This window comes from Xyrauchen texanus, chromosome 14 (genome assembly GCF_025860055.1).
Source record: "Xyrauchen texanus isolate HMW12.3.18 chromosome 14, RBS_HiC_50CHRs, whole genome shotgun sequence".
In the NCBI taxonomy this organism is placed as follows: Eukaryota; Metazoa; Chordata; class Actinopteri; order Cypriniformes; family Catostomidae; genus Xyrauchen; species Xyrauchen texanus.
In genome coordinates this window covers 3,620,031-3,647,305 of record NC_068289.1, presented here as the reverse complement: position 1 = coordinate 3,647,305, position 27,275 = coordinate 3,620,031, and the positions used below count along the sequence as shown (strand labels likewise).

The 27,275-nt window shown below is 40.9% G+C and overlaps 1 protein-coding gene across 1 annotated transcript in view; it reads left to right on the top strand.

Moving 5' to 3' along the window:
- LOC127654977 (E3 ubiquitin-protein ligase HECW2-like) overlaps positions 1–25,155 on the top strand; it is a 34,742-nt gene extending 9,587 nt beyond the window's left edge. Inside the window, exons 8-29 of the mRNA XM_052142558.1 lie at positions 1,259–2,019; positions 2,820–3,132; positions 3,507–3,605; positions 3,778–3,928; positions 4,157–4,260; positions 6,020–6,144; positions 6,226–6,411; positions 6,936–7,070; positions 8,741–8,816; positions 8,903–8,999; positions 10,342–10,425; positions 10,602–10,690; positions 10,942–11,062; positions 13,313–13,426; positions 13,584–13,736; positions 13,813–13,911; positions 14,067–14,196; positions 15,595–15,741; positions 15,823–15,937; positions 16,061–16,146; positions 16,315–16,427; positions 20,954–25,155. Of these exons, the coding sequence (XP_051998518.1) occupies positions 1,259–2,019; positions 2,820–3,132; positions 3,507–3,605; positions 3,778–3,928; positions 4,157–4,260; positions 6,020–6,144; positions 6,226–6,411; positions 6,936–7,070; positions 8,741–8,816; positions 8,903–8,999; positions 10,342–10,425; positions 10,602–10,690; positions 10,942–11,062; positions 13,313–13,426; positions 13,584–13,736; positions 13,813–13,911; positions 14,067–14,196; positions 15,595–15,741; positions 15,823–15,937; positions 16,061–16,146; positions 16,315–16,427; positions 20,954–21,065 (3,410 nt within the window). The 3' untranslated portion in view covers positions 21,066–25,155. The remainder of the gene's footprint in view (positions 1–1,258; positions 2,020–2,819; positions 3,133–3,506; positions 3,606–3,777; positions 3,929–4,156; positions 4,261–6,019; positions 6,145–6,225; positions 6,412–6,935; positions 7,071–8,740; positions 8,817–8,902; positions 9,000–10,341; positions 10,426–10,601; positions 10,691–10,941; positions 11,063–13,312; positions 13,427–13,583; positions 13,737–13,812; positions 13,912–14,066; positions 14,197–15,594; positions 15,742–15,822; positions 15,938–16,060; positions 16,147–16,314; positions 16,428–20,953) is intronic.
- The last annotated feature ends 2,120 nt before the right edge of the window (positions 25,156–27,275 follow it).

Sequence of the window (27,275 nt, the reverse complement as noted above, 5' to 3'; positions counted from 1 at the left end):
CGGCTTTGCAATATAAATAATATTTTTATATAAAACTGAAACAAAAGACAAACACACACACGACGGACATGTCCGTAAATGATCTCTCTCTCCTGCACCATCCTCCGCAGTCGGCCTTTATCCCTCTCGGAGGCTTAATTAGCCAGATAAGGGACCGGGTGTGTGGAATCACGACCCGGCCCCGCCCTCCACCCAGCCACAATGCCCTACGCAGAGTTTGCGTTAAATGAGCGTGTGGCAGGGCGGAGGGCAGGGCCGGGTCGAGATCATACACACCTGGTCCCTTATTAGGCTAATCAAGCCTCCGAGGAATAAAGGTCAACTGCAGGGTGTCGTGCGGGAGAGAGAGATCGTTGGCGGACATGTCCGTCATGTGTAACGGTATTCAATGGAAAGGAGGAGGCGAGAACCTACTTTCCAATATAAATAATAGTTTAATAGTAAACTTAAAAGAAGACACAAACTCACACATGACGGACATGTCCGCTAACAATCTCTCTCTCCCGCACGACACCCTGCAGTCGACCTTTATACCTCGGACATGAGGTGCCCTCCTAGGGTAAGATGGTGCCCCCCTAGGGAGTTAGTGCCCTACGCAGACTGCATAGTCTGCTTATAGGGAGCGGCGGTACTGCTGTACAAACTATAGATGCTATCCCCTACCCCTAAACCTAACCCTCAAAAGAAAATTTGTTTAGTATGTTTTATAAGCTCTTTGAATTATGGGGACACTAGAACTAACATTTATAGCATAATACCCTTTTAATGACCAGTTTGTAACATAAAAAATGTCCTCGTAAACCACACAAACCCACCCACACACACACATATACATGCGCTAGCTTAGCTAATAGCTACCATATAGCTACTGCAAAACCACAGAGGATGGTCATCAATTTACTGTTGAAAGTTGTATATTTCTAGTCCACATTTGAAATTGTGGCACTGCTAATATTGTTGGCTTCTTATGACTTGTCATATGTGTTTGTTCTTTCTCCATTTATACAGTAAGTCACTTTGGATAAGAGTGTCTCCTTAATTAAAATGCTCTGATAGACCAATATATCAACTAGGCTGAATAATTTGAAATTATTGGCATCGGTTGGCTTACTAATAAGTTTTAAATGCCACATGCTGAGGATTTAGTCTTGACATAAAGCTATCAAATAAGAACATTTGAGATATTCTGGTTTCAAATTTAGATTTACACAAACAAAAATATATTTGCAATAACTTATACCTACGTATCATCTTGTAGATTTTTCCCCTGAGACGATTCTGGGGGCAACAGCCCTCAATGGAGCTCCTGGAACCCCTTCGGATGATGAAGAGTTGCCCCACCCTCTCCCTGTCTCTTCAGAGAGCCCTTCCCCCACAGGCTCCCAGGGTTCCCACAGAAATGGCGAAGTGAGTAGCATGCCCTCCCCAGACACAGAGATCTATGGTGCCACTCTGGACGACGAGGCCCCTTCTTCCCCTGACCTGCTTCAAGGTTCCTTCAGTAAGCAGCTTGATGCTATTGAGGCCCCTAGGGGCCCGGGAGAGAGGCCTCTTGCAGCAGCTTCTCCCAAATTGCAATCCAGCTTTCCCACTCATACACGCCTTAGTGCTATGCTGCACATCGACTCAGATGAAGAGGAAGAAAGGTCATCTGCTTCGGAGGCCACACTTCCAATGTTTAATGGCACCCCAAAAACTCAACAAAAAACCCCAAAACTTTGTAGGGAAATTCAAGAATCAGTGTTTGAAGGAACTGGAAATGAACCTCCTGTAGAGGCTGGGCTGGAGTCTGAAATGGAGACTAAGGTGGCTCCAGAGCCAGAGGTGATGCCAAGTTCAGTGGCCCCTGAGGTGGAAACCGCCAGCCTGCTGGAGAGGCAAGAGGAGCAGGAAGTGGAAGCAGAGGAGGAGGAGGAGGAGGAGGAAAAGGGGTTGGAACCCAGTGAGGAGCTGGCAACTGAAGTTGATATCTCCTCAATGGCATCTGACAGCTGCCCGGTCCCTTTGTCCGCCTCTCAGGTCAGTTAGCTCTTTATTGTTAGTATAGCTATTTTATTTTCTATTTGTTATTCCAATTTAGTTTAGATCTGTCATGACATGTCTCGCCATAAATTAAAGGTCTTATGATGTATATGACAAATGGTAGGTTTTGTCTTAGTGGACTAGATCTACTTACACTGCTGCAAGAGCTGCTTCGAGGCATAAACGAACAAGACGTTGCCTAGGGCGCCACCAGCTGGGGGGTTGCAAATGCAGACCGGACCACGGACCGACGGGATGAGATCGCTCCTCCTGGGCGACAATTAGCGATCTCGCCTAGGGTGCATAAATGGTCAGAAACAGTCCTGGCTGCTGCAGCAGCAGAGGAAGTACGAAGACTTGCTACTGCTAGAACATGAACAGCCGTGCTGCACAATTAGACATTCATAAGACATGATGCATCACGCATGTAGGACATGCTGCTGCTGCACAAGTAGATAGACATACAATTGAGACCCTTGAAACAGATATAGACCTGTGGTGCTGGGGAGGAGGAGGGTTTCATTTTAGAACCCCAATCATTCCTGGTTTGGGGTTGGGGAGGAATGCTGTTGGTTAAACAAAGAGATAGCGCCACCCCCAACCCGTGCCGTTGGTTGTTTAATGTTGTTGGGGCAAGTGTAAGCGGGTTGCTCAAAACATACAGAGCCATTTTCATAGCGTACAAGTGTTTAAAGTTTATTTTATGCTTCAGCTTTAATATATAAGATTTAGTTTTAGGTTTCATTAATGATAATAACACTGGGAACACACCTTCTCCATTAACTTGATCTTCACAGGAGGCAGAACAGGGGGCAGAGGCAGCCATTGACCCAGGAGGAGAAGATCTCTCAGATGACACACCCACAACTTATGAGGTAGCAGAGACTGGTGAAGAATCTCCTCCAACCAATGAGCTAGAGGGGGATGTGCCACATCCAGAACCATCAGAGAATGAGATCGAGGAATGTGAAGAAGTGACTGAGGACACAATGTCCAGGAGGTGGAGCCTGGAAGCGACAGCCGGTGTTTCACAGGAGGACGAGGAAGCAATGCAATCAGGGGACGGAGAATCTGTGGATTCTGAGACCTTTGTTACAGACACAGAATCAGGTAGATGCAGCTGGTGTTTCAACATTGTTGTTCCTTGTGATGCTTGAGCTGAGCTTGGAGAGCATAGTGCTAGCAATGCTAAGTTCATGTGTTTAATACTCAGGGAACACACATGCTGATAAGATGTGCCCCTTGAGTGCACTGCAAGTTGCTTTGGATAACAGCCAAATGCATAAAAGTAAAAAGTACAGTTTATGTTTTCACTTAATTATTCATTCTCGTTCCTTATCTGACTTGTAGACAGTGATATGAAATAAAAAATAAGTTGGACAGAGGTGGCAGGTATAGATAGAGACATTTGACCACATTTGTCTCCTCAAATAAAACGTTTTTTCTTTTCCACTGACATCATTATCTGTGTAAATATGGTGCAGGTATCCCTCAGATAAATGGAGATCAGTGCATTCCCTCTCTGCCATCTGTAAGACAAGACATTCACCGATACCAGCGTGTGGAAGAGCCCTTACCTCCCAGTGAGTGTGGGATGCGCTTCCATGTCGTTTTTGTACAGCACTTTGCTTTGTCTTCATATATTAAACCAATTTCGCCAGATTAATTCATTTTGGCTTTAGCTAGGATTGTAAATTAAAACATAATCTGACACCATCACACCTACACTTTATGTTAATTTCTTTCCTTTCTTAGACTGGGAGGCTCGTATCGACAGTCATGGCCGTATCTTCTTTGTGGATCATGTGAACCGCACCACCACATGGCAGAGACCCACTGGCCCACCCACCCCTCAAGGTCTGACGCGCTCCAGCTCCATACTGCAGATGGAACAGCTCAACCGCAGGTTAGACCTCAGAGTGATTAGCAATCATATGACAAAGCTTCAAATCTCTCTACTGACCTAAACCTAAAATCATGTACTCACTCATGTCGTTCCAAACTTATATGACTTTCTTGTGTGGAACACAAAATGAGATGTTTTTAAGAATATTGTGATTGCTGATTTCTACACAGTAGCGGTGGATAATTTAATACATTTCTAAATGTTTTTGGATCTTTTCCTCTCTAACAGGTATCAGAGTATTCAAAGGACGATGACCAGTGAGAGGTCTGAGGAGCAGAGAGTGGGCAATCCCCCTCCTGAAGAGACTGATTTACTGCCTCTCTCTATCTGTGGTAAACTGTCAATCAAAATTAAGACAATAGATTATAGCGGTAATCAGTGTTGGGTGTAATTGGATTAAAAAGTAATTAGTTACTGTAATCGAATACTTTTAGGCACAAAAAGTAGTGTAATTAATGACATTTTATATTATTGTAATCAGATTACGGTTACTGACTTTCAATGAAAGTAATTACATTTATGTAAATTACTTTGGTTACAAATTGTTTAAGGACCCGTCAATGTACACCTGCGTCAGACATGCTTGTGTAGCGTCTTGGGTGCGTCGCGTCATAAACATAAAATTTTTAGGTCACTGTGTCAAGTTAAATATAGTTTTTTTTAATACTTTATTTCTTTGAGAAAAAATTTAAAATGTAACTTAATGGAACAAATATTTGGTCACCTATACCTACATAAATGACATTAATGGAAATACATGTCAGATCATACAATTATGGGTCAGTTAACATCACATGAAATCCATTTTTCCCAGTATCGCAGCTATTTATCAATCTGTAGATTCAGTGAGAAAGTCATTCTCTCCATGCTTTGAACATTGTTCACAATATTCATCCAGTCAGTCTTTGTTGGAGGCTCAGTCTGAAACCATTTTCGTGTTACAGCTTTCTTGCTGGCGGCTAATAGCACCTTCAATAGATATTTGTCTTTCACTAACAAGTGGGCTGCTATGTTGCCTAAATAGATTGTGGAGAAAGAGCAGTCAATTCCTTCTCCAAAAAAGTTAAATATAGTTTAATACTTAGAACACATCTTGAGATCTCTTAGTTCAGATTTGCACTCCATCAAGTGTTTTGAACGCATGTTTGTGTTGTGGGTTGTTTTCTTCACTGTATAAACTGCGCGTTGCTCATACAGCTGAAGTTTCACTTACTGCCCTCTGGAGTAAACAGGTGGTACTACAAGCTTGCATTTCTCAGGAATCTTCCTTATTACGGTGCGATTAATTGCGTAAAACTGATTTAACGCAGTTAAACCGGTGACTGGTCCTAGTATATGTCATAAACCCCGCCTCCCCATGTTATTCAATGGGACGTGAGACCAACTAAACAATTCACATTGTTTAGAATTACAGTTCACATATCTTTTTTCCAAAGATAGTTTCTGTCATTTACTGTAGTTTCTATCACGTTGATGTAATTTCAAGTGTTTGTTTTCAAAATAAGTTTGTTTTTAGTTAGTTAATAAAAACGATGCTGTGACATCATGATTGACAGCTGTGATTGACAGGTTCTCTGAGCGAAGTAGTCACTGAAGCACCAACTGACTTTTTTTGGGGATCTTCGGAGGACTGAGGAGATTGGAGCTTTAAATTTAATATCAAAATTTCTATAATTATTTCAATAATTTTTTGCGATTGATTCAGCGAGAGTGAGGGCGGGGCCTTGATTTCGCGGCTTTACTTCCTGCTCACTACTGCACAGGTCTGGTCCCGAAATCGCAACTGCGCAGACTCGAGTCCCAAGATGTCGGCGCCATATCGGGACACTGGCGGCTTCAGTTCTCACCAATGGAAAAGAGCGAAGGGGCATCGTCCATCTTTTTTACAGTCTATGATTTGTATGTCTGTTTGCATTTCTGTGACAGCTAAAGGGTGTGCGACAACGGACAAAGAGAAAATAGAAATGAGTGTTTTAGAAAGTAACTTAAAACTAAAGTAAATGGTAATGTGATTGAGTAGATGAACACTATGGTGAGATGAACATAATATGACAAAAGTGTCTTTGAGAGGTGTTTTTTCTCTTTGTGTAGAATATCGTAGGGATGGCTTGATGGGTCAGGCCAGCTCACATTCTCGTCTGGCTTTGCTGCTTCAGTCTCCTGGTGCAAAGTTCCTCTCCAGTCCCGAATTCTTCTCTGTTCTGCATTCTAATCCTGTGAGCCAAAGCACACACAGACACAACTATCAGAGCTTACATGTACACCTTTCTTGATCTGATCTCTTTGTTTCCTTTTAGAGTGCCTATCACATGTTCACAAATAACACCTGTCTGAAGCACATGATCAGTAAAGTTCGGCGGGACGCACAGCACTTTGAGCGTTATCAGCATAACCGGGACCTCGTCAACTTTCTCAATCTGTTCTCCAACAAGCAGCTGGAGCTGCCACGGGGCTGGGAGATGAAACATGACCACACTGGCAAGGTTTGTGTGTGTATATTCTCCCTCTGGAACTCTGCACCTGTTCTGTCTTAGAGGTGCATATGAGTAATTGTGCTAATGAAAAACACTGAAATTCGAGTTTGAAGGTATTTGTGTTTCATGTGTCACTGTTGAAAAAAAAATTAAACCAGCCTAATATGGTTTGTTGGTCTTAGCTGGTCTGCCTGACTGGTCTGTTTGATGGTTTTGAGTGGTTTTGGGCACTTTTCAGTTTATCAAAATGGGAGGCTATCTAGCCAACAAGCTAAATCTGTTTGGGCAGTCTTGGAGACCAGCTAGACCAGGTTAAACCTGCTAATATTAGCCAACCGGTGTTTGCTGGTTTAAGATTTTCTTCTTTTTTTTTAAAGCAGGATTGCTCATCTGTTTGCTGTCTTAACACCTAATTAGTGTTTCTGGCAAGAAAAAAAACCACAAACATGCTAGTCTGCTGATGGGTCTGTCTGGAGATGTGTTATGCAGTTCTTTGTTCAGACTTTTCATGTCTATGTGTTTTTGCACAACAGGCTTTCTTCGTGGATCATAACTGTCGTGCCACAACATTTATTGAACCGCGATTGCCCTTACAGAACTCTCGGTCCAGTGGCCTACTAGTCCACCGACAGCACCTCTCCCGCCAGCGTAGCCACAGTGTAGGAGAGGTCAGAACTGAGCCATGTTATCTACCCTCTGCCACAGCTCTAGTTCTGTATACATAACAGCATTAGGCTGAACATTGCAAATGTTGACATGATACTTGTCATGTTTTTAAACTGTTGTCTAGCGTTTCCCAACAATACTATTTTGTCATTTGCATATATACTGTATGTACTGTACATGTAATATACACACTCACTGAGCACTTTATTAGGAACACTATACTAATAATGGATAGCCTCCCTTTGCTCTCAAATAAGCCTTAATCCTTCATGGCATGGATTCCACAAGATGTTGATATTCTGGTCCATGTTGACATGATTGCATCACACAATTTATGCAGATTTGTCAGCTGCCACTGTAGAACAGTGAACTCATTGTCCTGTTGTTCAATGTTCCTAAAACCAGTTTGAGATGACCTTTGCTTTGTGACATGGTGCATATCATGCTGGAAGTACCATTAGAAGATGGGAAAATTGTGGCCATGAAGGGATGCCCATAGTCAGCAACAATACTCAAAAAGGCTGTGGCATTCAAGCAATGATTGATGATATTAACGGGCCCAAAGTATGCCAAGAAAACATTCCCCACACCATAACACCACCACCAGCCTGGACTGTTTACACAAAGCAGGTTGTGTCCATGGATTCATGCTGTTGGCACCAAATTATGCAGGAATAGAGATTCATCAGACCAGGCTACGTTTGTCCTGTCTTCAATTGTCCAGTTTTGGTGAGCTTTCTGTTCTTGGCTAACAGAAGTAGAACCTGATGTGGTGTTCTGCTGTTGTAGCCCATCCGCCTCAAGGTTCGATGTGTTGTGCATTCTGAGATGCTATTCTGCTCACTACAATTGTGCAGAGTGGTTATCTGAGTTATCGTAGACTTTCTGTCAGCTCGAACCAGTCTGGCCATTCTCCGTTGACCTCTCGCATCAACAAGGTGTTTCCATCCGCAGAACTGCCGCTCACTGGATGTTTTTGTTTTTGGCACCATTCTGAGTAAAATCTAGAGACTGTTGTGCCTGAAAATCGCAGAAGATCAGCAGTTACAGAAATACTCAAACCAGCCCGTCTGTCACCAACAATCATGCCACGGTCGATTAACTGACATTAACCCATATCTGCTGGATTTTATGCATGGCTCTGCTGCCACACGATTGGCTGACATGAATAAGTAGGTGTGCAGGTGTTCCTAATGAAGTGCTCAGAGAGTGTAGATTTAATAGACCCCCCCTTATAAAAAAAGTACTGTTACATCATCGTGGTACAATGATGGAATCAGCTTCGACCATTGGACTTTAATATAAACCATGGTACTGAATGAAGTTGAACCATACTCGTATACCATGGTATTAATATTACTAAAAAAACATATTACCCTGGTTCCATGTCCAGAAAGCATGGTGAAAAGTGTCCTTATGAAAATCAAGAGTTCATGGCAAACTTGCGGCAAATTGTCCATTGTTGCCAAAGGCTTGCCAGAGTTTCATCACTACTGGCGAAGAACTGCAAACTTTTGCCACAAATTTGTGGCTTGGCAAAAACTCATTTGCATGTGAAAATCACGAGCTGCAAGTTTGCAGCTAGTTTCAATTTGTTTGAAAGGGTGCCTAGAATTTTTGGCAAAGATTAAATACATTTGTGAAACCTGTTAAGCCTCCTTTGATGTTTCAGGTAGCAGATGACTCCCGCTCTCCAAGTCCAACTGTCCAGGGTCGGTCAAGAAACAGTCAGGACTTGGTGCCTGTTGGTGAGTACATGTGCAAACAGTGACATACGTATAATCACATGGACATGCTGTAGATACACAGTAAAACACAGTCTGTGTTTTTGCAGCCTATAATGAGAAGATTGTTGCCTTTCTTCGGCAACCCAACATTTTTGAGATTCTACAAGAGAGACAGCCAGAGCTCGTGAGAAACCACTCCCTTAGGTACAGTATGTTTTCCTGACAACATGTGTAGCCCCTTTCCCACATACAGTTCATTTACTTTCCCCTTAGGAACTTTCTAGATGAGAACTCTTAAGAAGTAATGCACACCGAGACTTTTCCCTCTTGCATTCGCGCATACACACACACACACACACATACAAAAAAACTAAAATAATTTGTAGTGACGTCATCTAGTGTGGACCATTTATCTTCTGACATCGTTTGCACATGCAATTCAATAGTAACAACAACAACAAAATCAACAAAACTGATGGAGAACACCAGGATTGGCCTACTTTTTTGTTAGGGCTGTTTAACAAACTGTATCTTCAGGTTACAATCCTTACACTGGGCGAGTGAGACAGGTGTGGTGCTGCGTCACTGAAGCCACAGTGAGAGGAGAGATGAGTACATGCTGAACTTAGCAGAAAACATGTTGAAAATGCACTGTGAACCTATTTATCAACACAATCTTTTACAATAAAGGCTTTTATGACTCAAAATAAAATACTGTAATGAACTACTCACCATTGACTGAAAGTTAAAAATGCAGTTATAGGCACGTAACACTTTCCTTATGTAAATTAGATTTCATGACGGTTATGTTTATAATATATTTAATTTACCCACTCTCAATAAATATCTTATTATTTATGTCTCTCATCCCAGAAAAAAATCAATTAAGTAATCCAGAAATCACGTGTTTGAATCACAGGTTTCGGCATCACCTCTTTTCCCAAAAAGTACCTATGCTAGGAGCTAAAAACTTGTGTGGGCGGCTGTGGCTCAGGTGGTAGAGCGGGTCGGCTGCCAATCACAGGGTTGGCGGTACGATTCCCGGCCTACACGACTCCACATGCCGAAGTGTCCTTGGGCAAGACACTGAACCCCAAGTTGCTCCCAATATCAGGCTAGCACCTTGCATGGCAGCTCTGCCGCCATTGGTGTGTGAGTGTGTGTGTGAATGGGTGATTGGGACACAGTGTAAAGTGCTTTGGTAATCTCTAATGTTAAAATAAGCACTATTTAAATCTAAACGGCTAAGAGGAACAATAGTTAGATGAAAACAGGTATATCTGAGTAAAAGTACTTAAAACGTGTTTTAGATCCTGCAGTGGGATCTTATGTTGTCGTACTACAAACACACTACTATGCCAGGCAAATATATTTAATATTCAAATGAAGCTTGAAATACACAAGCCTGTAATTACATGAGTAATGCACAAGTACATGAGTTTGAGAGTTTGTTTGAGAGTTTGTGCTACACTTATTTAATTTTTTCTCATGCTAAATTAGCTGAATACTAAAGTTGTTCCATGTATATGCTTGGCTGTATTTCCAGGGAGAAGGTTCAATTCATCCGCAATGAGGGGCCATCTGGGTTAACCCGTCTGTCTAGCGATGCAGACCTTGTTATGTTACTTAGGTTAGTGGGCGTATGTGAGTGCGAGTGAATTTGTAGCTTTTGCATCCTGTTTAATTAGAGCTGACTGTGTGTTTCCCTTTGCCTGAAATGTCATGCATGCATTGGCCTGCTTTTTTAAGCCTAACTCAGGTTAGAAAACACACACCTGTTACACAGCTCTCTCTCTCTCCTTGCAGCCTGTTTGAAGAGGAAGTGATGTTGTATGTGCCGCCCAATGCCTTACTGCTCTCCAGCTACTGTCATCCCTCCCCACAGAGCTCCCCTGGTGAGAGGTCACATGGGCCAGACTCACATCCTATTAATTCTTCCCTCTCTCAGTCGTACCCACTGTTTTCCTATCTTGTGTCCGCTATTATAATATTTGTAATTAGCTAATGAAAGTGGGGGGCCCTGTGGACTAATCTGTATGTTTATCTGATCATGCATATTTTAAAACAGAGATTTGCATTGTGGATAGATCTGCCAGGTGTTGTTATCTTCCCATGTCTTGTTATTCACACCCTCTCTTGCTCATAGGTACATCTCGAGCAAATGCCCGAGCCCCTGCGCCCTACAAGCGTGATTTTGAGGCCAAACTAAGAAGCTTTTACCGCAAACTGGAGAACAAGGGCTACGGGCAGGGGCCAGGAAAAGTGAAGTGAGTTCCAGTTCCAAGACATTTGACTAGCATTGCTGGTCAACAACATATGATGTGTTTTGAATGCTGGTGTGCTGATGTCCCCCACCAGGTTTTTTCACTAGCTTAACCAGCAAGATTTCCTTGGTCAATGTGGTTTACCCAGTCAACATCTTTGTTGGTCCTTTAATGATATTCCTATCAACCAATTGAAAATTATAGAATTAGGTCTGGGTTTAGGGGCCTAAACAGTTTTCATATTAGCCTATAATTTCTCACAGATTTAAGGTGTTGATTATGGGTTAGGGATGCCTAAAAAGCTCCGCCGGAGGTGTGAGTTGAAGATCTCATGGACAGGAGCCTCCTCCAAACGTTCCCAGTTCACCCGCACTTCTCGCTTGGGCTTCCCAGGTCTGTCCAGAGTCTTTCCCCACCCCCTGACCCACCTCACCTCCAGATGGTGATCGGTTGACAGCTCCGCCCCTCTCTTCACCCGAATGTCCAAAACATATGGCCTCAGATCCGACGACACGATTACAAAATCGATCATCGACCTTCGGCCTAGGGTGCTCTGGTACCACGTACACTTATGAGCATCCTTATGTTCAAACATGGTGATTGATATAGATAATCCATGACTAGCACAGAAGTCTAACAGCAAACATCCACTCAGGTTCGGATCGGGGAGACCATTCCTCCCAATCACGCCTCTCCAGGTGTCCCTGTCATTTCCCACGTGTGCGTTGAAGTCACCCAGCATCACTATGGAGTCCCCTACTGGGGCCCTATTCAGGACTCCATTCAGGGTCTCCAAGAAGGCCGAATACCCTGAACGGGCTTCTCCCTTAGAGATAGGGTGAGGAGCTCAGTCATCCGTGAGGAGCTCAGAGTAGAGCCACTGCTCCTTTGCGTCGAAAGGAGCCAGTTGAGGTGGTTTGGTAAGGAAGCCCGCTGGGGGCCTCCCTAGGGAGGTGTTTCAGGCACATCCAGCTGGGAGGAGGCCTCTGGGAAGACCCAGGATTAGGTGGAGAGATTACATCTCCACACTGGCCTGGGAACGCCTCTGGGTCCCCCAGTCAGGACTGGTTAATGTGGCTCGGGATAGGGAAGTTTGGGGCCCCCTGCTGGAGCTGCTCCCCCCGCGACCCAACTTTGGCTAAGCGGTTGAAGATGGATGGATGGATTATGGGTTAGGGCAATAATTGTGTGATAGGAAGGTTTTTAAACTCTTCAACTCTGCGTGTCCAAAAGGGGGCACAATGTTGCAAAAAAGTTTTGCCCTTAAAATACAGGAATGCGACTTAACAGTTTATTCTGTTGCCCTAATACCACAGTTTGAGGAATTTTCAAAAGAATCACAAAGTGAAATATAATTTCCGTAAAACATCAACATTTCTGTGTCTTTTATGTGCCAATCACTGCTGCTGTAAGTCCCAAATAGCTTAAAACTTTATATCTGCTTTTAAATATTAGCCACTTTTTACTTAATTGGTAATCCTTTGGGCAGATGGCAGTGGCAGGGACTCCACGACAGCGCATCCCTCCTCCTTCCCTGTCTTCGGCACTCATTTAACATGGTTCAAATGGGCAAGGAGGCAGGAATCTGCTGAACAATACTTTAATAAGACCTTAAACAAAAACACACAAAGCACAATGTACACATGGCAGCTGCATGAGGCTCTCTCTCTCTCGAAACTGCCACATCTGGCTCGGCCCCATCCCTCTCCTTGGCTGATTAGCCCGCTTGGGGGCTGGCCGTGTGGACCCAATGCCCGGCCCCACCCTCCTCCTCGTCACACCAATGTTATATCTTAGATGTCCAGAACAAAATATGCTGTCCAGCAGGAAAAGTATATATATATATTATCAACTATTGATTACTATTGAAAGGGAATGATCTCCGCCTTCTAATGACACCTAGATTGAGTTTCTAGTACACATAGAGGTCGAGATGTTCAATGAAACAATGGGGTGTTAGACTGATTGTCCACAGATGAGCACATCTGTGAGGGCTATAATTTGATAGAGCGCCACCTACATTTCAGATCGTCAATTTGTGATTGAAGATTGAAAAAAAAAATGTTTTTTGTAGTTCTTTCTGCCATCTATTGGAATAAAATAAGACTAAAGAACCGGAATTACATCCTTACAAAGTTAGGGCCAAGAATTACAAGCTCTTATATGAGATATGGAACCACTTTTGATATGGGTACGTTCATCTGTTTTTCTTTGGATTCTCTGCTATGTGGTTTTATGATCTTCCCTTTCTAGGTTGAAAATTAGAAGAGATCATCTGCTGGAGGATGCTTTCAACCAGATCATGTGCTTTTCTCGCAAAGACCTCCAGAGAAGCAAGCTTTACGTCAGCTTTGTGGGAGAAGAGGGGTCTGTATGCTTTATTCTCTGTGATTTTATCATGTAATGAGCTCACTATTATAGATACCTTTAACACAGTAATAATGTTTGGTATACAGAATATTATATGTGTGCATTGATCTGAAATTGTCTCTACTTTATATTTTAACTGTCTATTGTTTTTCAGATTGGACTATAGTGGCCCATCCAGAGAATTCTTCTTCCTGGTTTCCCGTGAGCTCTTTAATCCATACTATGGACTTTTTGAATACTCAGCTAATGACACTTACACTGTGCAGATCAGCCCAATGTCAGCATTTGTGGACAACCATCATGAGTGGTAAGGAACCAATTAATGGGTGGATTTAATTTCTGTCATGCCAAGTATTTTTAGACTGTAATATTGTGTTCGTCAGGTTCCGGTTCAGTGGGCGAATTCTGGGTCTTGCTCTAATTCATCAGTACTTGTTGGATGCATTCTTCACACGACCCTTCTACAAAGGCCTTCTTCGCATGTAAGTCTTTTCTGTTTTTCTCGACTGAACTAGATCAGACTATTGAGTACATTTCCAGTCATTGCTTTTTGAGTGACCATACACATTCTTAAGTAGAGCATGTGTCTGTAATTTTAGACTTGTAAACTGAACTGTGACTTTGTTGTCTTTTGCAGCCCATGTGATCTGAGTGATCTGGAATTTCTGGATGAGGAATTCCATCAGAGTCTGCAGTGGATGAAGGACAATGACATTGAGGATATGCTGGATCTCACATTTACTGTTAACGAGGAGGTGTTTGGACAGGTTAGAATGGGCATCAGTGTATATAGAGGGAATACCTCTTTATCCATTCTACATTTACATCTAGAAAAGTCCTAAAACCTCTCAAGAGTAACATATTGTAAAGCGGGTTTAGGGAAAGGAGGAGGCAAGAACTGGCTTGGCAAAACAAATAATAGTTTAATGAAAAACTGAACCAAACACACACAAACATAAACACACAGAGCAGTTGCATGTCATTCTCTCTCTCTCTCGAACCGTCGTCACCTGCTGCCTTTATCCCTCGCGTGATCCCCATCAGGCTGATTGGAGACCGGGTGTGCGTTGTTCCAGCCCGGCCCCGCCCTCCTCCGCTCTACACTCCTCCCAGCGTTGCCTCAGGCCAGGGAGCCAACAGCATGACGTACATACCCCCCTCCTCTCTGGGTGGAGGGGGGGGAGTGCCTTGCGCCCCATCTGCCAGCAGGTCATCCCCGCCTTGCTCAACCTGGAAGGAGGCAGGAGGGTAAAAAAAAACAACAAAACAATATAGGCGAGGGATAAAGGCCAACATGGAGTGACAGGAGAGAAGAGAGAGAGAGAAAAAAAAACCTCTCTCACCGGTTCTCTGATGCACCGTCATGTGGTCCCCGATCACTCCTCCCCCTCTCAGGCAGACGGCAGCCGCTCCTTCCCAGGCGGACCGGAGTCAGATGGACCCCCAGCAGACAGAATGCCCCTCCGCGTTCTCTGCGACCTGTGGGGACTCTCCTCCGCCACTGGCAGTGGCTCCATCACTCCAGGCAGTCGGGGAGTCCAGTCCCCACTCGCCTCGCGGTCGGCGGCCGCTCCGCACGTCTGGGCGGTCGGGTCTCCCCTGGGTGGACAGCAGTGCCGAGGACTCCGCGACGGGCATCCCTCCTCCCTCCTGGGTTTCGGCACCAATGTAAAGCGGGTTTAGGGCAAGGAGGAGTCTAGAACCAGCTTGGCAATATAAATAATAGTTTAATGAAAAACTAAACCAAAAACACACAAATATAAACACACAGAGCAGCTGCGTGTCATTCTCTCTCTCTCTCTCTCTCTCTCTCTCTCTCTCGAACCGTCGTCACCGGCCGTCTTAATCCCTCACGTGCCCCCATCAGGCTGATTGGGGACCGGGCGTGCGTTGTTCCAGCCCGGCCCCACCCTCCTCCGCTCTACACATATCTTCAAGCAGTGTACTATTTGTTAGTAATGTTTGCTAAGGCAAATATTACTATTATTAGTGTCCATTTTTTGTACATAACACTCAGAACACTTAAGCAATGTATTAGCGAACACTGGGAACATTGTTGGAACAACTTTAACATCATAGTGGCAAATTATGCACGGACAAGCACACCTCTTCTTTTCTGGAACAAATAAGTATATTAGTGGTTTATTGGTATCTATTTATGTCAGATCACAGAGCGTGAGCTGAAGCCGGGTGGATCTGGCATCCCTGTGTCCGACAAGAACAAGAAAGAGTACATTGAACGCATGGTGAAATGGAGGATTGAGAGGGGTGTGGCCCAGCAGACAGAGAGTCTTGTGCGGGGATTCTATGAGGTGTGACACCATCTGAATCTGTGATTTACTAATGACGTGTGATTTAACTCTGATTGATTTGAGACCCATGTGGCTGCGCAGGTGGTGGATGTCCGACTCGTCTCAGTGTTTGATGCCCGTGAGCTGGAGCTGGTCATTGCTGGAACAGCAGAGATTGACCTGTCAGACTGGAGAAACAATACAGAATACAGAGGAGGTAATTTTGTACCAGACAGGCAAGAGTATAACTAGTTTAGAAAAACGATTTAAAAGAAAACAGCAAGATATCAAGGTCCAGGGTGATGGCCTCCATTTTTATAACCTAATCTCTGTTTTAAAGGTTACTATGACAACCACATAGTGATTAGATGGTTCTGGGCTGCAGTGGAGCGTTTCAATAATGAACAGAGACTCAGACTTCTTCAGGTAAACTCAGATCAAACAACAGCGTGGATTTTATGAGCTCTAAACAGTCATTTATACCGTATGCAGTCTTAGAGCAAAAGTAATGTTAATTCCTCTACAAACCTTAAGCTCTTCTCCTGCTAGGTCAGTGAAATTAACCAAGTCAACATTTGTTCTGCTTTTCTTCAGTTTGTTACTGGCACTTCCAGCATTCCCTATGAGGGCTTCGCCTCTCTGCGGGGCAGTAACGGCCCACGTCGATTCTGCATGGAGAAATGGGGCAAAGTCACCTCCCTACCACGGTATTTCTAAAACTACAGCTGTGTGAAGTGTCTCGTATAAGGTCTTGCTGTGGGTTTTATATCTATTAATACAATTGTTTATAATTTAGGGACATATTTTAAGAGTGCTTGTGCTAAATGCAGCACTATGCCATAAGACATACATGCAAAGTCAGTGGTCATGGCCATGAAGTATTGGTATTTTCTAAGTCTAGGCGCAAGTGGGTTTGGTGAAATCTTGCATGCTAATGGGTTGGATCAAGAGCAGTTTAATTCTGAGGTTCTTCTCCGGTTACGTCTGCGTCCTATTATATATTTCATTCCCTGTCAAGCATCAGCTATATAATCAAAGACTGCACATTCATAAGAAGTTGATAGTGTAAATGGACTGTATGTAATGAATTAGAAGAGTAGAAATATGGACTTATGTTCTTTAGTGCTTTAAAGTGCGTCTATGACAGTGACGCTCTCCTTTTATATGCATGGAAAATGTGGTTCTCGTCAGAATTTGGATGTTCGCTCCATTAAATTATGGAGAATAGAAGTATTATTAATCTTTACTAATTATTAAACACAAAACAATTTAACCAAAAATATTTATATATTCAAATTACACTTCAAACGAAACAAAAATATAATCAAAATAACAAAGTGGTCAAAAAAAACAAAGATTTTACCCTCTCCAACTTCTTCCACCAGCCCCTTTTGCAGTGACTTAAAAATATTTCTATGACAGCAGGTGGAAAAATACCAATACAAATTATATAATTAATACAATTGTAAATAGAAATATAATAATAATAATAATAAATGTAGCTGCAAGCAGCAATTAACAGGGTTTAAGCCTTTTAAGAACTTTCAAAGTATGCAAAAAATGAATATATATGTACTTTGTAAGTTGCTGAATTTGCAAACTGGTGTTATATATCGGCATTCACTAAAGTACAGGGGTTTCAGTACAGCGACGCACAAGGGGCGTGGCCATGACATAAAACAAATGCGCATTATAGTGCCTTCTTTCCGCGGACGTTTCATATTTTCATCGCGGGATTTTCATAACAGCGACAGCAAACTGATGGAACAGCCATGGAGAATCTAAGACAAAATAGGGAAATCGGTAAATGTTTTTGTTGATGCAAATTTTGAATTAGGAGAACGCCTACACTACCACGTCACATTTTTACACTGTACTGAAACCCCTGGAAATAAGTGACTGCCGTTATATATCAGTGGTTTTCAAACCCTGGGTCGCGACCCTCGGGTGGGTCGCGAGAATTAAAAAATGGGTCGCCAGTGATTTAAAATAAAAAAAAAATAAAATAATAATTATTTCGTTTTTTAATAATATTAATAATAATAGCTTTGATTAGAAGTACACAAAAAAAAACATTCAAGTTCATGCAAAATAAATAATCCACATGTCACCTGACCGACCTACTCGTAGCCCTAGGCAACACAAAACAAAACAAAAAACCTTGTGCGCAGTGTTGTTGATATGCAGCCATTTTATTTTATTTTCCCATGAGATGATGAAAATATTCGGTACCGTGAAATAAGTAGCCCGTAATGAATTTATTTTATGCTGAACATGAGCAAACCAAAGTCAAAAACCATTTATGATTTTTTCACAAGAAAAAGAGGGTCAGAGACCGAGACCCCTTTAAATGAAGCAGCAGAAAACGCGGTCAACCATCAAACCCTGCCGCGAACAGCGGAGATCAGCAGGGAAGATAATGAAGGCGATGCATGTCAACAGAGTAGCAGTACTTTCCCAGCAAAGAAAAAGCAGAAACCCGGAGTAAGGCCATATAAAGATGATTTTTTGAAGTTTGGGTTTGTCAACTGTTCGGACGCAGTCCATGCAGCAATACCAATGTGCGTAATATGCGGTGAAATGTTGGCAAAATATGATAATAAAATAGTCAACTAGGCCTAATATAAAAATCACACTGCTCTGTTAAAATAGTCAGTAGTAGGCCTACAATTCGTAGCCTACTATTCAGCGTAAGCACGTACCGCTCCACGTGATGTTTCCAAGCACATTTTTGCGCATGTGAAAAGGATGATTTTTTTCCTGTTGATATTGCAACGTGATTCTAATGAGAGAGTTACGTGAGCATAATGCCCCTTACTCAGGGGCGAAAATTTCATCAAAATGTTGGGGGGGACAATAAACATAACAATTCTCAAGAGCAATTTTTGAAGGGGACACCAAGGTTTTTTTGGTTGTTGCCCCGTTTGCATTTGTATTATTTTATTTCTTAAACAATTATTTTAAGAATATATCATTATATTATTAACATTACAAATATTTTAATTATATTTTAGGGGGGGACAACCCTCAGATGGGGGGGTCCTGACCCCCCTGACCCCCCCGCGATTTCCGCCTATGCCCTTACTTTTACTTTCGCTTTAAATTATTTCGTTTTGGCTTGTTTAAAGTTATTATTATTTTTTAATTCTTGTTCTGTTCTGTATATAATGAATATTACATTTAAAGAGTTTGTTGTGGAATATGTTTTGTGTATTTTTTAAGCATGCAGCAAGCGATAGGCTATTAATTGGTTAACATTCCTGTATGTAGGCCTATAGCTTGATCAAATTATTTCAGAATCGACTTTGCGTTCCAATCGCGTCAAGGATCAGCAAGTGCACGTGCATCATCAAAAGTGGTTAAAAAAGTGCTTTTTGTTCTGCGCACAAGCCTATGGGTCGCGTCCAAAAAAAAATTTAAAAAAAAGGGTCCCTCTTGAAAAAGTTTGAAAACCACTGTTATATATGACTGATGTCTTGTGTTCAACGATCCTGAAACAGGATAATAGTTATTGTGGTCATTTTTTTTTTTTTACTTTTTAACTGTTATAAAGCTACAAAGCACTCAATCTCCAAAAAGGTTTTAGAAGTTAAAATATGTATTTTAGGAATTATAGGCTTGATAACACACATGATAAATGCAACCCCTAAATAACTAAAGTTCAACATTTCTTTGATCATATTTTGACCAAGGGAGTCCTAGATGTAGTTCACAATAGCAGGTAACATTGGATAATATACAATAATTTACACACCATTTATACAGCCATTTTGCTGAAATATGATTGGCTTCTGGTGGCTTCTGGTGGCCATGTTCTACAATATGCAGTCATATTGTAGAATATGTAAGCATTTGGCCCCTTCAGGAAGCATACAAACTTCATTGATAATACAGTTGCTGTGTTATGAGCATTTTTTAGTTGTAGCGCCCCCTATAGGTGATTTTGTATGCAGACTCAAAATGTTCTGTTGTACATGTGTATCAAGTTTCGTAACATTTGGCCTTTTTGTCTGGTTGATATTGGTCAATACACACAAAATGGATGATGCCTGACCAATTAATTGGCTTATATCAAAATTCCTTTGATAAATTTTTGTCAGGAGCGTTCAAAGTAGACACACACCAATTTTTTGTGAGAATGGGTTATACTGCCTTGGAGCAGTTAGAAAAAGTAGCTTTTTTAGAAAATTAGAATAGCGGAAACATTTTATAAAATGCCATAAAATGAAGATAGACATTTTGTAGGTCTTGGTGCAAGGAATTAGAGAGAAAAAAAGAACTTTGAGATTATTCAACTCTGTTGCGGAGTTATTGGTGAAACTGTAAATCTCCTTGTTATAGCGCCACGTTGTGGCCGATTTTCATAAAACTTGGTACACAGCCTCATTCTAACACTGTCTACAAATATCTCAAGTTTCATAATGGTCGGCCATTCAGATTTGATGTTATTAGCTGCTGAAATGTGATTGGCTGCTGGCGGCCATGTTTTTTTATTTGTCCGACTGATATTGTTGGATATGTTTGCCTTTTGGCCCCTACAAGATGCATACCAATTTTCAACTTCATTGATCATATGGTTGCGGAGTTATTGGTGTGTTTTTGTTGTAGCCCCCCTATAGGGGAAATATTTTGTGACTTTGCATCCTCAGAATGTCCTGTTGTCTATGTTTATCAAGTTTCGTAACATTTGGCCTTTTCGTTTGGTAGATATTGGTCAATACGTACAAAATGCATGACACCTGACCAATTCGTTGGCTTATATCTTTGCAACGCTTCGACAAATCGAAATTCCTTTGATACATTTTTATCAGGAGTGTTCATAGTAGACACACCCCAATTTTGGTGCGAATCGGACATACGGTGTAGGAGGAGTTCGAAAAGAAGCTGAGGGTGTGACAGTAAATCTGGCATCTTTTTCTCTTCTGACTGCCATAATCCAACACACTTGGAAAGCTGTGAAAAAGTAATAGTGGATTTTTACTTTTGCTGTTGAAGCAAATGGGAAGACAAAGGAAATGTGAAAAAAATACTCCTTATCAATCAGCTAATGCCAAGGTCATATGTCAACTTGAATTAACACAACAGTTAACATGAACTAACAAGGAACAATACTTTTAAAGCATTTATTAATCTTGGTTAATGTTAAGGAAATTAAAACGAGCCCTAGACCTCTTCAAAGGACAGAGTTTGTGTATATATGTTTGAGTACATGTCTGCTTTTGTGTTTGTGTAGGGCTCACACCTGCTTTAACCGCCTGGATCTGCCTCCTTATTCCTCCTTCTCCATGCTCTACGAGAAAATGCTCACTGCTGTGGAAGAAACCAGCACCTTTGGACTGGAGTGAGCTCCCAACACCACCATCACAAAAGTGCTATCAAAACAACTTGGCTCACCTTGTAGTACTTTTACTCCACTATGGCCTTCTTTACTGGAGACTTACATCATAGTTATATCCAGAGTCTGCAGATCTGGAATATATGCCATCAAATGACTCGCTGCACTCAAGTGCCAATTCCTGGTCTATACTGTACTGAACGCCAACTGTGACTTCTTTCTAGTCCTCACAAAGAAAACATGCAAACTTACATATTCAGAGACATCAGAGCTGAAGTCCTGATCATATGATTTCAGTCTTAGCTATTGGACTGGTTAAGGTCAGTACGTTTTGGTCTGGGTTGTAGCATTCTCTGGTCTTTCCCAAAGGTTTCAGATAGCGCCACATTAATTCAAGTCCAAGTTCTTTACAGTTATCTAGTCACTTTGATGTAGCTCATTCTATGTCCAGAGGGTTTAAAATTACAACCCTATGATGTTTTGTTTTTTCTGCAGTTCTTTGTCATCGTCAGCTGATTTCAATCAATATGTACTGTTTATTTTGTTGCTCTTGTTTTGGCTGGTTTGACTGCTAGCAATGATTTCTGGTTGAGGTCTTTATTTCGAGGGATCGGTCTATGGGGCTAGACTAATGATTATTGACTATTTCAATCTGAATTGTGTTCATTGAAATAGAGCTGTTCAGTCGTGATGTCAATTTGAAGGCAAACCCAAAAGTCTAATTCTCCATGGGTTCCCTCTGCATTTTCCAATGGGTTTCTATAATGGGGTTATTCAACTTACGAGTAAAATAAGGTCTGTGGTAATCATGACTTCTTTCTACAACATAAATTGCACACTTTCATACCTCAAATGTACATTTTGAAGCTGTCGTGTGTTTAAAAAAAGTGTACAATTCAATACAGCTTCAAAATTCACGTTTGATGTATGACTGTGTCAGTATGACACGTATCATCAAGTGATGTTCACCTGCACCACAGACCTTAAGCTGCGTACACACTGCCAGCGACATCGCGCGTGACAGCGAATCCATACCATTCATTTTCAATGAGAGCAACCGGCGACACGAGCTGTCGTGACCGTTGGCGACTAGATGTGGGCGTGTCCAGCGACGCAACAAAGTTGAGACAAGTTCAACTTTATTCAAATGAAGAGCGACTAACGGAAGCGACAGCCAATAGCAGAGAAGACGGGAGAGCTCATGTGATCCTTCTCTCTCTCTCTCTCTCTCAGCTCCTGCAGTAATGGAAAGATGGATGAAAGGCTAATTCTTGCTGTTAGCAGTTTTCCAGTGCTCTATGATATGGATACGGTATATCCAGCCGCAGTTCTTGCACCAGCCAGTGGTACTCGCCGTGCTGACTCCATAAATTGCACACTTTCATACCTCAAATGTTAATTTTGAATGGATTTGTGGACCCAGACAGACCGCCGTTTGCGTTTTCCCCACAGATAAACAGCCGCTATGGCAAACAGCATGCCTTGTTTCTCATTCATCTTTGATATAAAGCATTTTATGTACTGATTGCATTTATATTTAGTCTTTTCCCTCCAAAATGTTTGCTTTTAGCACCAAGAAAAGTGATTCGCTGTCAACAGCAATGAAATGACATCCGTGAATGTCATTTATAAACATTACTAGGCAACCAGTAGTGGGAACACCCACTAGCGACTTCACCGCCAGCCACTGGCGACCTGCAGCGACAAAGTCACTGGCAGTGTGTACGCAGCTTTATTTTCCTCATACGTTGAAGGAACCCATGACGAATCCTCTTCCGGGACTACAACCTTAGCAGCCCTATTCTGTCATATTATATTTAACAAAATGTAACATGTTTGTGCTGTATTTTATACATTTGGATTTTTTAACAGAAGATATTTTTTTTTAGAGGTGGAATTAGCTGTAAATATATTTAGTTGTAAAATTACAGATTCAAATTTTCAGGTTTTAAAAATAAATTCAGAACTCCAAATAAAAATCTTTCAAATTCAGATTTCAGATTGTAAACAAACTAGGCCAAAGGTCAAGCTTCCGGGTATATGTACAGATAATTCCATCTCTAAAAAAAAATTATAAACAAAACATATGCTGTTTAAAAATATAAATGTATACAATATTTTAAAAACATCACAAACGTTTTCAATGTTGTTAAATGTTTGTCTTTTATTGATCTTGGCTGCAGCTCTGAAAACACAATAAGCTGATTTTCCCATCTAACAGAAAATAAAACGCATAATAACACCACATAGCATGTAAACACACCTCTAGATGTCCATGCACCAAATGTAGTGATGCCAGCATAGTGGTTGCAAGTTTGGGCTGGTAACCCAATGGCTCTGGGTTCAAACCATGGAAAGCGTGAACCATTAAATAGAGAGTTGCAAGTGTCTCCATTGTGCTCCTGAGCAAAGCACTTATCCAACCAATACAATTACAAACAGTCCGAGGATTACACTTTGATGTCTGCTAAACTACAAATAACTAGCAAACACTCACTACCGTAACACATTTTTAATCCACTTCTCATCCTCGCACCCCACAAATATCACTGAAAAAAAAACAACTATGAATGTAGAAGCACGGATCACCATGTGCAATATGTGTAAAGTATTTTTGGATATTATTCATTTAGGAGGGGTTGTTCCAAACTGTAGTAACAGAGACACAAACAGCGGCCTTGAAATTATTTTTATTAAACTGGGTATTGTAAATAGCATATGGTAATATGTGCAGTCCACTGGAGTTGCTTAAATCAGGGCTGTAGAAGTTAAAACCAGTCCTGACTGGCTGGTAAACAAGTTACTATGGAAAATAAAGGAAAGTGAAAGAAAGGAAAACATGATGCTGGGAATCCCCTCCAAAAGTGTTGTAGCCTGGTTAGGGAGCATCAAAGCAAGTGGTGTGAGGTGTTATGGAAATATCGTCGATTATATAACAATTAGAAAAATCTTTGAGCAGGATGTTTCTTTAAAGGGACAGTTCACTCAAAAATGATAATTCTGTCATCATTTACTCACCCTCATGCCATCCCAGATTTGTATGACTTTCTTTCATCTGCAGAACGAAGATTTTTAGATTAATACTGCAGCTCTGTAGGTCCTCACAATGTAAGTGAATGGTGACTGAAACTTTGAAGCTCCAAAAGCACATAAAGGCAGCATAAAAGCAATCCAAAAGACTCCAGTGGTTTAATCCATGTCTTCAGAAGTAATATGATAGATAAGTGTGAGAAACAGATCAATATTTAAGACCTTTTTTACTATAAATCTCAACTTTTGTTTTTGGCAATTCACATTCATTGTGCATATCGCCACCTACTGGGCAGGGAGAAGAATATATTGTAAAAATGTACTTAAATATACAGGTGTAGATCTGTTTCTCACCCACACCTATCATATCGCTTCTGAAGACATGGATTTAACCACTGGAGCCATATGGTTTCATTTTATGCTGCCTTTTATATGCTTTTTGGACCTTTAAAAATGTGTCCAACATTCACTTGCATCGTGAGGACCCACAGAGCTGAGATATTCTCCTAGAAATATTTGTGTTCAGTAGAAGAAAGAAATTCATACACATCGGTGATGGCATGAGGGTGAGTAAATGATAAGAGAATTAGTATTTCTGGGTGAACTATAGCTTTAATGAACCACAAATCGAATCCTTTGTTTATACTTAATTACACAAAAATCGCAGGTGATGATAAAATTGTAATGTCTCATATTTGGGTGAGAATTTGCAACCCTGGTTTACAGAAACGTCATTTCTTTTTCACCTGTCTGTGATCCCCAAACCCCGCCACACACACACACACACACACACACACACACACACACACACACACTCTCTACAATACACCAAATTACACATTCACTCCACACGAATGCTGATCTGGCCAAAGCACAGATCCTAGGACCTGGCTTAATCAAATCAGCAGTGCTCCTTTCTCTATGTAATTGATCTTTGGATTAAATGCTGCATGCAGGGTCAAAAAGCAGTACCTAAGTTTGACCCTTAAATGGCGTAGTGTCATAGCTTGATATTGCATGCTGGAACTAGTGAAACAACAGGAGTCCAGATTAGCTTTATTTGCATGAGGAGTTGCTGTTAACAAGGGGTGGGGTGGGACAGGGGACAAAAATAATAATAATAATAAAACAAATTTTACTTCCATACTCATGCCTTTTTCATACATCTGTGATGTTATTTAAACATTATGGCTCACTGATCGTGTAATAGGCTTATGAAAAAGCCTCTCTTGAATACAGTTGTTGAAAATGTGAACCTGCATGTATTCCAATATATCTCCATATTTGTATATAGCTGTAATATATGTATGTCAGTCTTGTCCTGTGTTTAAATTATATTTTGCACTGAATGTACCAAAGGTTTGGTCTCTTTTTTGTTTGTCTTTGTGGTTTAATTCTTGCTTGAGGAAAAACTGTTTAGGGTATTTTTCCCCTGACAGGGTTGGAAGGTTTGAAAAGTGTTCTTTGAGCCGGGCCGTGGTATTCTGGGCCCTGTGACTGTATATTGCTTTGGGCCTGTTTCCTATTAAAAAATAACATTTATAATTTGTTGTGGGGCCCCCCTGGAACTGTGGACCCCAAGAATCATTACCACCTTTCACCCCACTAGCTACGGCCCTGTCTTTAAAATGCACTCTGCTTGCCCAATCAAAACGCACCTGACAGTTTCCTCATTGAGTTTGCTTTTCCATGCCAGATCAAAATCCAGTACTTTAACCGTCTACTGTTGGGACTGGAAAATCTAAACCTAATTCAGTAGACCTGCAAAACGCCAGTGCCTCTACATTTCATCCATCCATCCATCCATCCATCCATCCATCCATCCATCCGTCTATCTATCTATCTATCTATCTATCTATCTATCTATCTATCTATCTATCTATCTATCTATCTATCTATCTATCTTCAGTTTCATAAGAACAAGAGGTCTGTCTGTCTATCTCTATATCTATATCTATCTATCTATCTATCTCTATATCTATATCTATCTATCTATCTATCTATCTCTATATCTATCTATCTATCTATCTTCAGTTTCATAAGAACAAGAGGTCTGTCTGTCTGTCTATCTATCTCTATATCTATCTATCTATCTATCTATCTATCTCTATATCTATATCTATCTATCTATCTATCTATCTCTATATCTATCTATCTATCTATCTTCAGTTTCATAAGAACAAGAGGTCTGTCTGTCTATCTATCTATCTCTTATCTATCTATCTATCTATCTATCTATCTATACTATCTATCATCTCTATATCTATCTATCTATCTATCTATCTATCTATATATATCATATCTATCTATCTATCTATCTATCTATCTATCTATCTATCTATCTATCTATCTATCTTCAGTTTCATAAGAACAAGGGTCTGTCTGTCTATCTATCTATCTCTATATCTATCTATCTATCTATCTATATCTATCTATCTATCTATCTACTCATATCATATCTATCTATCTATCTATCTATCTCTGATCTATCTATCTATCTATCTATCTATCTATCTATCTATCTATCTATCTATCTATCTATCTATCTATCTATCTATCTATCTATCTATCTATCTATCTATCTATCTATCTTCAGTTTCATAAGAACAAGAGGTCTGTCTGTCTGTCTATCTATCTCTATATCTATCTCTATATCTATCTATCTATCTATCTATCTATCTATCTATCTATCTATCTATCTATCTATCTATCTATCTATCTATCTATCTATCTTCAGTTTCATAAGAACAAGAGGTCTGTGTCTGTCTATCTATCTATCTATCTATCTATCTATCTATCTATCTATCTATCTATCTATCTATCTATCTATCTATCTATCTATCTATCTATCTATCTATCTTCAGTTTCATAAGAACAAGAGGTCTGTCTGTCTATCTATCTATCTCTATATCTATCTATCTATCTATCTATCTATCTATCTATCTATCTATCTATCTATCTATCTATCTATCTATCTCTCTATCTATCTATCTATCTATCTATCTATCTATCTATCTATCTATCTATCTATCTATCTATCTATCTATCTATCTATCTATCTATCTATCTATCTATCTATCTATCTCTTCTGTGCCTTAAGAACAAGAGGTCTGGTCTGCAGCTTATGATGATGATATACCGATTTTGATGACGATGGTGGTGACGTACCGCCCCGCTTCTAGTGCTGGCA